At 39.9% G+C, this 12,568-nt stretch overlaps 1 protein-coding gene across 3 annotated transcripts in view; it reads right to left on the reverse strand.

The window, feature by feature from the left end:
- Window positions 1-12,308, reverse strand: part of IPCEF1 (interaction protein for cytohesin exchange factors 1) — a 44,513-nt gene extending 32,205 nt beyond the window's left edge. Inside the window, exons 1-3 of one of the 3 annotated variants that reach the window (XM_077175402.1) lie at window positions 12,285-12,308; window positions 6,637-6,673; window positions 5,800-5,969 (exon numbers count right to left, since the gene is read on the reverse strand). In XM_077175402.1, coding sequence (XP_077031517.1) covers window positions 5,800-5,969; window positions 6,637-6,673; window positions 12,285-12,308 — 231 coding nt within the window. Of the gene's footprint in view, window positions 1-5,799; window positions 5,970-6,442; window positions 6,593-6,636; window positions 6,674-6,813; window positions 6,832-12,284 lie in introns of those variants that run through there. The other 2 variants (XM_077175404.1, XM_077175403.1) reach the window with 2 other exon arrangements.
- Window positions 12,309-12,568: the final 260 nt, after the last annotated feature.

A 12,568-nucleotide genomic window follows, 5' to 3' on the forward strand; every position in this document is an offset into this window, starting at 1 on the left:
TGAGTTAAAGCAGATAAAATACACACAACAATTACAAAGACAGAGGATAAATGAAGATGACTGACAGTATCTCAAGTCTCATTATGCATGAATATGATCAGACTATAAAAGATGCTCATCAAGACAAGTCTTTGAGCTTTAATGCTTGGAAGTATGAATCTCCAAGAACTGAAATATTAATACAGAATGGTTACTTCAGTGGGTGGCTTCCCCTCACATCTGCATATCTGTTCTTTGGTATACAATAAATTATGGCCTAACCATCATTCCTGTCATTTACATGTATTAAACATTCATGTGAGAAGTTTGTATTTCATATCACCACCAATAAATGATTTTGCTGTTTCAAGACACAGACACAGCACCACTGGAAGGGGTTTTTCTTATTTTTCTGTCAGTACAGGAGAAAAAAAGATTTTTTTTACGTCTGGGCTGGAAAATTTTCATTTTGTAATATTTGTATGGAAAAGTGCTTATTTGCTACTTGGGCTTTTAACACTTTCTGATTGTATTTTTATCTGTATAACTTGCTTAGTGACTAGCTTGGGGAGTTTTTGTTTCCATTCCACAGGCTGGAATTTCATGAGCTTAAAGTCATTGAGATAAAATGACAACTAACTAAACCTAGCATTACCAAATCCATAGTATATTAAATATATAGGGATGAGCAAATAAATACTGGTGAGAAATGAAGGAGCACTATTCTTGGGCTGGACTGTACTAAAAGTAGAGACTGTATTATCCAGCATTTCTGTTCCAAAAAGAGGATCATTTACTGGATCTGGAACACCAAAATTCCTGTTTAGTTCCCAAAACCAATTTAAAAATACCATGAACCAAACTCAAAAAAGCTGTCCATGAGATACAACAATCACTATTCTACACACTGCTGGATGAGAAATGCATACAATGCCAGTTGCTTCTCTGTAGTAGGAATCCATACTCCCAGTAAAAAGGAAAAAAAGAAAGGAAAAAGAAAAATAAGTCACTAAAAATCTTAAAGGTGTTATTTCAGTCAGCAGATAGAATTCTAAATAAATCCTAGGAATAGAACATCTGGAAGTCATATTTTCAGTCATTCTTAGGATAAAAATGACATTTTAAAACATTTAAAGCATACAGAAATCCTAAGTGCTTTCTTTCTTCCAAAACGTTATCCCTAACATGACTTTAGCATGCTATTATTTAACTCACACGGTTCATTCAAGATTCCTTCAGATTTTGATGTGAAGCTGTAAAATAGCCCTAAAAAACTCAGATACAAAGAATCTTAACCTATTCTCTACTTAATCAGTATGTTTAAAAGAATAAGCTGTCATCTCTTTCAGGTTTTATCGAGGTTAGACTAACATAAATCTCTGCTTTTGCTATTCCAAGTTGTAGAAAAATAATTTCATTAGTAATAACAGTCTCTGCAAAATCTTGTGGCAAAAAATAAAGTAGCCATTTTTTCACAGGAAAAGCTTTGCACTCAAAAAAACCCCAGAAATTATTTATGAAACACAATGCATGAATCCAATGAAAGAGGCTAATGTCCTTTTGAGCTTGCCTCAATATGTTACTTAAATGTGGCTTTAGGAGATTAAGTAAGTCATTTAAAGGGAGTGTAATGTTGCAGCAAGATTTTAAAACATAGTGCTAGAAAATTAAATATCTTGTTATTGTGGAAGAGCTCCAATCTGCAAATCAGGGTAGTCCTCATGGCTTCATCAGTGTTTCAGCACTGCCCCCAGAAGACACTATGGATGTTGGAGGAGCAGTTCAGCATTTTAGTCTTTTTTTCTCTCTACCAAGTACACCAATGAGGCATCCTATAGAACTGTGAATAATTTGTCTAAGATATTAGGCCACAGGTCCCCAAGCCTCTCAGCTCAATCAGCTGACATCAATGACTTTTTCTCATCCACATAAGCAGCTATTAAAACTCAAAGGTAAAAGATTTTTCTTTTAAAAGGCCATAGTTATACAGCTTCCAGCAAAGCTGTTGGAGTGAGTACCAATTCAGATGCAGTGAATAAGGAAAAAAAAAGTACAAAGATAAATAGTGACAGTAGATCACAGCCTGCATCTCTCTAATTTTATATTTATATTTCTTTTCAGCTGTATCCCCATGACAACCACCATTAAGACATTCCACAAAAATCTATTTCAACTCTATTTGGAAAACCAGTCAAGTTACCCTAAAGACCCACCAGACAGAGGCATTTAGTTCTTTGTCCCATTCCAGCCAACACTATCCAACACAGTTGAAACAAGCCCAGAGAGCCAGGAGCCTGGGATTCCATGTGACAATCCTCCCCCACCACCCCTCTTCCTACGTAGGAGTACTGATTCCCTCTGGGGTTTCAGTATGAGAATTGAAGCAGCTAAAGGGTCAGGCAGGATCACAAACTGTACTACTTAAACACTTGTCTTCAAGGCAGCTGCCTACAGAGAGCAGTACTAAAAAAAAAAAAATACATAAACGAACACTAATGAAGAGCGGTTGTCCAAGGAGTTTGATGTTCTTGAATGCACCCAGAAATTCTGACTGCCCAGATATATTTTCTGACATGTCCTGTGTTTTCATTGCAAAACCAGCCCTTCCGTGCTTCCTCCTAGTCCAAGCAGCTTCCCCTCCCCAGACTGGGAGTGCTTCCGTGCTGCAAAGAGAAGTTTACTTGTCTCACATTTTATAGAAAGAAGAAGGTTGTCTGGGAAGAGGTTCCAGGGCAGCCTACCAAAGCCTGCTGAGACCACTGGGCCCTGACCTCAGCTAGCTCATTGAAAATTTATTCAGATTTGCTTGTGTTCTCTGGCTTTCTTTCAGTGAAGGAGAAGCTTGACTCTTAGGGTGTCTGATCTGCTATTGATCATGCTTTTTTTTTTTTTTTCTCTTTTGAGCTGTGGCATTCACAAAATATTTTACATTAAATTGAAGGAAATATCAGCTGAAAATTGTCACAACAATTGTCCTATGTAATGTATCCAAATCTGCCTCTCATGAGGGACCCAGAACCAGAGTGGCTTGAAGAAAAATTAAGCTAGAGTGACAGATATATCCAGAGCTTCAGAGGCACATGAAGACAAACTTGACCAAGAAGATGATATGCAGATGAGGTTATCTCCCCAAATCCAGGATTATGCACGTTCCCATACAAATTCCACCCACTCTCAATTTTCTCCATCTCCATTAGAAAAAAGGTCCAGCACCCTGTTGCTATGCTACAGTTGCCAGTGTCTGCTTTTCACACAACCACAAACAAACCAAGCTCCTTTCTCAGCAAAGCCAAGCTGGTCAAGCAGAGCTACAGGCAACCAGTGTGCCCCAGTCCCTTTGACATCAGCCCCACTCTTTCATCACCACTTTTGACATCAGCCCCTGTAAAAGGGCCCATCACAGGAAGCCTCAGGCACGTGAGGAGCAGGACTCCTGTTTCAACAGAACTTGAGACTGTCACATTGTACAGCCCCTTGGGACCAAGGATTAACTTTACTGAAGACAGTGGAAGTGCAGGCAGTCCTAATGCCAGAGACTTGTCAAGCAAGCAAGCGCATGTGTCACTGCTATTTCTCTTTCAACAACCTAGAAGCAAGAATATCTGGCTCTACGTGATCCCACATACAACTCTGAGCATGCCTCTGGTTTCAAGAGTTTAAGTGAGCAGGCCTTAGCAAAGAAGACCTCTCCTCCTTTCCAAACCCCCCCAAAGTTACTGACATTCTGCAAATACTGGTTGAACCTACAGTTACATAGGGGCTGCACTTTAAGCTGCCCAAAGAAACCTTGAATTTTTACCATAAAATAGTGTGTGAGAGTTGGCAGAAGTTGAAAGCAAAGAGGTGCTACTGGCTAGCATGCTTAAAGCACAGCTGTGATAGGTGAGAACTCAGGGTTGACACAAGACAACAGTATTTTGAAGCCACATTAGCTCTTCAGAGGAAATGAAATAAACTGGAATGAGGCTGACTCCTATTTTTCAGCCTTGTTCTTTTGGGGGCAGTCAGTGACAGTCAGGAAATAGGCATGGACTAAAAGGCTAAGTGCTGTCTAGGAGCACAGGAACCAGCATGATCATGGTTTTTCTGGATCTCAGGAGTGGAATTTAAGCAGGCCAGAACAACTGAAGGAAGTGGAGGAATTTGCACCTCTCCCCCATCACTCTTCTCTTCCCAGAGGCAATTTTTTCCTAGTCTTGCCTTTTTTATTTCCTCTCATCTTGATTACTCCTTAGAATTATTCCTTTCAGATATTTTCTGTGTCTAAAAGGTCATGTCAGCCAGCAGGCTCACCTTTCTTAAAACTTAAAGCTTGGCCAGAAGTACAACTGCAAACAGATTTATAAAAGCCAATAAGGTTTTGCAAGGTATTAATGCTGCTTATTGGTATTACTGCCTCCCCATGTCTTTCAAGTAGAGATATTGTAAGCATAAGGAAAAAAGTGCCTTTTCAAAACTTTTTTCCCCAATATTTCTATTTATTTTCTTTCTATTATGCACTTATTTGACATAGTCTTGAAAGGAATCCATATCAGACATATCCATATGAATCCAAAGGAATCCATATCAGACCACATCATAAAAAACAACAGCCCAAGACTAGCAGAGTTGCTTTCCTTTACCCGAAGAAGAAATAGTTAATATCATCTTGAAGTACCAGTCAAAGTTTTTATTTGGATTTAAAAAAAGCAAACAGAAAAAATATCTCACACACACACAAGCAAAAAAACACCCCACAAAAAATACTAGCACTATACTCTGAAGGGAGAATGTGAATTAGTCTAACCAAGTAAAGCTTTGTTTAGGGTTTGAGGAGTTTTTTAAATGGCTTAAACTATTGTATTTTTTTCCCTGAAACAGCTAGCAAAAATTTTGATGGGGATTGCTGCAGTGTAAATAAACAAGTGAAAATCATTCAGATTGCCTTTGATATTTTTTAAAACGCTCTAAGAATTAATAAGGCGTCCTTTAATCTTTCATTCTTTGCTGTGCCTGTGACATGCTGATTTCCAGGGCAGCTGTGTTGCATTTAAGGAACCTCATGCCCATCCACAATTCAACACTGAAACTGCTGAGTTTCAAACTATGTTTTTGCTGGCATACCCTAATGCTCTTCAGACCCTAATTCTTAGATCTGTCACCCCATCATTTGAATGTGATAAGAGTTTTTTAAAGGTAGCAGTGCCAGACAGCAAAGTGAAGGGAATAACTGTATCTGAATCTTCCTAGGATGGGCAAAACACCCTCTCTGCCCAATCAAACAAGCCCAGAGTAAAGCCAGCTGCCCTCTACTATTTGAAAAGAGAAAAAAAAAAGAAAAAAGAAAAAGGAGGCCAAATAAATTTAAATAGGAAGAAAAATAGAAGAAAAAAGAAAATCAAACTAAGAAGACAAATGGAATAATCTCAGTGTGGAAGGGGATGGAAAGAGAGATAGGAGAGACATTTCTGAAAATTAAATTAATAGGAAGTGAAGAAGCATTCCTGTTTTGAGTTTTTTTGCAATTTGTCTATACCCAGGAAAAGATTTCTCAAATTCAAATGCCACCAGATCCCTCAAAGAAGAGCTCTTTACATGGCAAAACAGACAGCAAGTTAACATTTCACAAGTACCTGCTGAACTAGAAAACACATAGTTTTCTGCATATTTCAAATTCATATGGACACTTCCCAGATCACAAGAAGTGCCAGGGCTGAGAAATAAACCCAGTTATTTGTACTCCTCCAGGGTGCACCTAAATTGTGACCCCAGGTTCCCTTCTGTCAGTCCCAGCAGATGCAGTTTGTCTGGCAGCCGGAGCTGCCTGTACACTGTACTCACCAGCTGACTGCTGTACCAATACAGCGATGACTCCTTTAGCACACACCAGAACTTTTTCCATTTGTTGCCAATGAAAGCTCCTTTTTCCTTCTTTTTGTAGAGCCATCCTTGGCAATCGGCTTGCCCCAGCTCTTTGCACGATATCCTCCGTCGGCTCATTATAAAGAACCCTGTACCATTAAAAATACAGTGTTGTGCTTGTTTAAAACTGCATTACCAGGAAAGATGTTGCTGCTAATTAAGGATATCATCCTTACTTAGGAACCTCAGCAAGTCATCCAAGCATGTCTTAAAATATACTTAGAAGTAATTCAGTTTTATAATGGCTGTGACAGTAACACACACTCATTTGAAAGGCTTGCTGATGTTCAGAAATTAAACAGTAAGCTATAGATAATGCAGATACTAATTAATGCTAAGATAACCATACACGAGTTTTTGTAAATTAAAAATACAGCCTTTGATCCTTTTAAGAGAAGCATGCATATATTTTCTCTCACACAGCTGCACTGAAAATGATACATCTATTTAAGTCAGCTAGAGAAAACTATTATGCCAAATACATGAAAACCACTAGTGTGTACGTCTGTGCAGGCAGCTGATTCTACCTCACTGATTTCCAGCTTTGATTCAATTAACCTACCACAAGGATTTAGTCCAAAGGAACAGCCCGTTGTCATTTTTCTCAGAATCGGTGTAAGAATCAGTGGAGTTAAAAAGCAGCTTTTCACCAGATGAGTAGCAGTACAAAATCCTCACCCTCCCAAGAATAAGACATACCAAGAAAATAACAAAAGAGGAATCCAGGAGAGAAAAGAAAAAATAATCTCTCATTACCTTGACTTTTCTTTTTTGCCTTCTGACGCAAAGGAACCTGTAAGAAATGCAGGAAGGAAAGAAAAGAGGAAATTTCAGATTGTGTTGCAACATTTGTGTAGAAAGGGGAGGGGGGAGCTAGAAAAGGACGTGGTGGTGATGCTGGTGGTATATGCAGGATGGAAACACATAACCCACTCGCTGCTGAAGGGACGTTAGCAGCTGAAGCAAAAAACGTGTTAATTAAAATTGATGTATATCTAGTTGAGCAAGAGCAAACACAACCCTATTACACGTGTCTATCTACTCCTGCTTCCTGTTTCACATCCACAGACAGCTTCTACTTTGCTGTGTTTGCCCAAATTGTATTCTGTGGTTTGTAGTTAAAAAATAGAAGTTAAAACTCCAGCATTTTAAGGCTTCATTAGGCTCCATAAGGAGGATTTACAAACATGGGGAGATTAAAATACATGCCAGATGACTGATAGTCATTTAGCTCATTCTAAGAAATACTGAAAAAGAAAAAAAAAATTGATCTTCGCCTTTGCCTCTTTTTATTTAATGCAGAACTTTTTTTTCCTTATTAAATAGTTTCATAATATTTCTTAAGGAAAAAAAATCACACAAAATGTATGGAAATTTTAGTCACTGCAAAAATAACACAATTGAATTTATTTACACATTTGCAGTCTACATATTTAATCCTGCAAAAACACATAGAAAATGAAACTAAAAGAGAAGACCACAGAACAAAAAAGGAGGTAATTGAAAATGGAAGCTATGGCTTTTAGAGTAAATTCTCCCCAGACTGGTTTTGTGATTGTGGACAAAGTACTTGACTTCTCTTTGCCTCAACCTTTCCTTCTCTAGTGTGGGAACTAAAGCATTCACTTTTTTCTATTTTTAGGAAGGGTTTGAAGCCCCCAGATGACAAATGCAGCATAAAGTGACATATGATTTAATATGCTGGCCACAATGTTGCTATGCAAAGCCGCTAGCTACCTGATGCGCTGCAGAGCTACGCTCTGAACATCCCTAATGTAGCCCCTCCGCCTTGCCAGACAGCTCCTCAGGAAAACAAAACCCCATTTCATATCCCTCTTGAAAAATTTGATGGCCCTTCTCAGAGGCAAATTAAAGATGAGTAAAGCTAGACCATCTGCAGGTTGATAGAAGAGCCCACTGTCACCAGTATTTACAAGAGCTACAACTTTGTGAAGCGGGGATCTCTGCAGAGTGTGGCACAGAGCACAGAGCTGTGCCTCGCAGTCCTGTGCTTATCCTGTTTGACATGACCTGAACAACACTCTTGTGGGAGGCTTTACCAGGCATGAATAATCCCAGACTCCTGCCTAATCACTGAGTATTCTTTTTCTTTCCTTTTTCCCTTATTGTTTTATTTTTTAATACTACCACTGCCTCTCTCTCTCAGACTATTCTCCATGACAACACACAAAGAAAAGCAATAAGAAAACACATCAGCTCTATTAGAGACTCTGCTATTTCCCCATCTTTTTCATGTCTTCATTCCAAAGAAACTTACGCCCTATGTAGGACACATGGAAATAATGTATGGCCTCAGGGAATCAATGGATCACACAAACTAATTGCTTTCCTTCAGAGCTATCCAAAATGATATTAAGGAAAGCAAGTATGGATCAGGTCTGCTGGCCCAAAAACTACGTAGTAAAGAAACACCACATCTTTGCCATGGCACTATATTGGGGTTGTTCAATCTCTAACCAATATAAAGTCATTAAAAAAAAAGAGCAATACTGAGGCAGGATGTGGCTCTCTCTACACAACTGAGGAGGAAGCAATCTTTCCACTAACCTTGTTGATGATCTAAAAAAAAATAGCATGGTCTCTTGCTCATGTGTCAGGAAAGAGTTAGTACCCACGTTATGTAAGACATCTGTTGGGCCCACTTTATATCAGACTGAAGCAAAAACTGATCACCTAATGAGAGCTTGGGCTAGCTAAAATAATTTACAAATTTATGTGTATTATTCTGTAGCAATGATGGTATCCTGCTGCAAGGTGATAGGGGTGATCAACCAACCCTCTTTTTCTTCCTATATTGTGGGAGGAGTTGGGAAATTAATGGTGGAAGGAAGAGCAGTTTCTCTACAGCCAGACCTGTATTTAGTCTGCCTGGATAAAATCAGTGGTAAATCTCTAACAAAATAACTGATGAATTATTTTCTTAAATTAAGATACATTTCTCATTGTCTTTCTAAGTATTCCTGAAAATTGAGGTAAATTTTCAACAAATTAGCACTAAGCCTGGAATTCTGCAACTTCCAATTGTGTTTTAGCACTATTCAGAAACTCAGCTTCATTCTATTAAAAAAAATGTGTTCTGCTCCACACAAGAGAAATCTTTTATCCCCAAATGCAGCAATAAAATGCAGCATGATTCACAAAATTGCCTTCTCAAATTTTGTTATCTATAAACAAATAAAAACAACCTCTTTCTCCAAAGCACAGTGTTTGGAGTCAGATAGATACACAAACAGTTTTCAGTAAAACTGTTTTCGTCTCAAACCAATAGAAAACTTTTATTTAAATGAATCTAACACAAAATTCATAAAATGTCTCACCAGCACAGTTTGGATTCAATTTTCCATGAAAATACAACACATTAGCAAGTCTCCAGTGGCAAAATTTTTTTCAAAAAGTGAATTAAAGTTTCCTTCACTGAAAACTCTTTTATAAAAAAGTCAATAATCTTTTATATCAGTGGACCTGGGTGAACATTGATTAAAAGATACTTTTAAGTTTCACTCTTCTACAGATTCTTACCAGCACAGAGCAAAGAGAAAACTGTGGAAGGCAGAGTTGTCACCAATTAAACAAGGCCTACAAGAGGAGTTTCAGATGTGAATATTCTGTAACTAGCAAACATAGCCACTGAATAATCTGAAACTAAACCAAAAGTCATGATTTTGCTTTTAACAATGCTGGATATTTTTCTATAATTTTAAATTTCCTAATGGGAAGTGATTTATTTCATTATCACGGGTCCAACTGAAAAGCTAAGAACATCAGATATATTTCTATTTCTTCTTACCAAGGGAAATCTGAGAGCAGTAGTTCTCAGAAAGCTCTGGGATAACTGCAAAACATACACTTTTGTGCAAGGCTGGTAATAGAGAGTAGGTTTAAATTATTTTGGTAGTCTTTGGTTTGGTAAGGACTGAACAGGATGGGCTAGTGATCCTGCAGAACTGCACAGACTTCAAACTTGCTATCCATTACTCCTGCACTTGGCAAACACACCACAAGTGAGTTGCAAAGGAACCTGCACAACTGTGCATAGTTCATTTCCACTTCTGTGCCAGGCAGGTTCCAGCAATGAGCAAAAACGTGTGAGAGAAGTGGCAACTGTAGCAGAGGCTTCTGTCAGTCCAGGTGTCCTTTTTTTCCACAGAATCACAGTATGATTAAGATTGAAGGAACTTCAGGAGGTCATCTAAGTCCACTCCCCACCTGCAACTGGTTTTCCAGGACTGTTTCTAGCTGGCTTTTGCATTTCACTGAGCATGGAGACACCCCAGCCTCTCTGGGCAACCTGTGACAGTGTCCAGTCATCCTCACAGTAAAAAAGGTTTCCTGATGTTCACAGGGAACCTCCTGTGTTTTGGTTTGTGTGCATCATTTCTTGTGTGCACCACTTTCAGTGGTGTCACTGGGCACCACTGAAAAGAATCACAGAAGCATTAAGGTTGAAAAAGACCTTCAAAGCCATCAAGTCCAACCATCAACTTAGCACCACCACCATGTCGGCCACTAAATCATGTCCTCTTCTTTGGATCCTCCCTTCAGGTATTTATGCACATGGGTAAGAGGCCCCCTGAGCCTGTTTTCCAACCTAAACAGACCCAGTTCACTTAATCTTTCCTCATATCTCTGATGGCACAGTCCCTTAATTATTCTTCTGGCTTTCATTGGGCCTCTTCAGTATATCATGTGTCTCTTATATTGAGGTCATTCCTGTGGTGGCCTCAGCAGCACTGAATAAATTACGACCTCCCTTGACCTGATGGCAATACTTTGTCTGATGTAGCCAAAGACACCACTCACCTTCTTTGCAGCATGGGCACATTGTTGGTTCATGATGTCCACCAAGATTCCCAAGCCATTCTCTGCAAAGCTACTTTCCAGCTCTATGGCCCTCAGCACATACTGGCTTCCCCTAGCAGTACCTTTTGTGCTCAAATGGAATAACAACAGGGCATAGAAGTCAGAGGGCTGCACAGGCTTTGGCAGTCTCTGGACAACATCCTGGATCCTGGCCCCTCCCAGGCAGCAAACATCTCTGGATGGTTGGTCAGGCCTATAGATGGGTCCTTTGTCCCTTGCAGCAGGGAGTCACACACTGCAGGGTCTCACCTCTTCTTCCTGGCAGACCTGTGTGGTTTGCAGTCAAGTGAACCACATCCTTTGCTATGGGACACATCTGGCTCCTCTTCAGTTATGAGGGCAGTCAACCTGTTCTTAGATGAGGCAGGAGCTTCCTCTTGATACAAGTCATCAGCTTCCATCCTTCCAATTCTCCAGAATTGGAGAAAGTTTTCTTACTTTGATAGAGGGCATAGACACTGCCTGCTTCTCCATTGCAGGTGGGGACTGGTGGTCTTCACATTGTTGTGTCTCAGAGAAGACTCTATCTCTCTCCCTTCCACTTTCTCTGATGCTGCACAGTTTGCACACTTGCTCTGGATCCTCCTCCACTTCCCAGCACAGCTCCTCCAAGATGGCCTGCAGGGCTGAGAGACATCACCCTCGGCCTCAGGGAGAGGCTCCTGAAACCTCCTGAAGTCTGGGACTTGGAGAGCTGCAGCCACTCCGTGTGGAAGCCTCTGTCTTAGCAGGGACAGCTGTTCCTACACCTTCTGAGGAAAGTGCCCTGTTACCACCATGTCTAAGACTGCTGCAGCCCCACAGTTTGAATGGAGGCCCCCTTATTTCACTCCTTCTTCACACCCAGCTGCACAAACTGGTGGCTCTGTTGGCTGCTCTCAGGGCAGATCCCTCCCAAGCACCAGTTATAGGACTCTTGACCCTTCCTAGTCAGAGGGAGCTGCATCAAAGGCTCCAGGAGCCCTGGGTCAGGGGTAGCCTGCAAACTCCCCAGGAATAAAAATGGGGTGAAATAGGTATACGAGGCTGTTTTAGGGGAAAGAAAAAAAAAGTCTACATGGAAAAGCAGGGGCATTGGGCCACTACTAAAAAACAGACTTCATGTCTCATTAAGTTTGACTCACAACACACGAGTCTGAGAAGGCACCAAAGGCAGCTATGATCAACAGATATATTCTACAGAGCTGTACTTTCTTTAAGCTTTCCTTGGACTGTGTGGCTAAGGAGATCCTTTGCTGAGCTCATGTATCTTAGGTTACAGTTATCTCACCCATTGAGGGGTAGGATTTGGAAGTGAGGGCACCCCTAGCATCAGGCACATGCAGTAGATTTCAGTTTATCCTTATAGCAGAACTGGGGCAACCTCTCTGCTTGGGCTAGCCCATTAGAAAGATCCTGTTAGGATATTGATGCTGTTGTGCATCTTTTATGCTGTTCATGGTCTTTGTGACTACAAGATATAATGCCAACATGTGACCTCTTCAGATGATCAATAACTCTGTCATAGCTTCAAGTATACTTACAAGAATATTGCCATCAGCTTCCATGAATGGTTTCAAAGCCCAATGGAAAAGCTGTTAAAAGAGAAAATTTTGTGTACTTAAGCTCTGTATTATATTCTCATATATAACATGTCTTGTCAGTAGAGTAAAAAAAATGCTTTCAAACATTTTGTCTTTCTAAATCTACCCTCTGACTTCTCCCAACCCCTAAAAAAAATTTTCCAAAGACAATCCTATGTTATATAAACTGATTTTACTGATTTAGAACAAGCAGTAAGTAACATTAACTCAAAAGTATCCAAGCT

This window comes from Agelaius phoeniceus, chromosome 3, assembly GCF_051311805.1.
Source record: "Agelaius phoeniceus isolate bAgePho1 chromosome 3, bAgePho1.hap1, whole genome shotgun sequence".
Lineage (NCBI taxonomy): Eukaryota > Metazoa > Chordata > Aves > Passeriformes > Icteridae > Agelaius > Agelaius phoeniceus.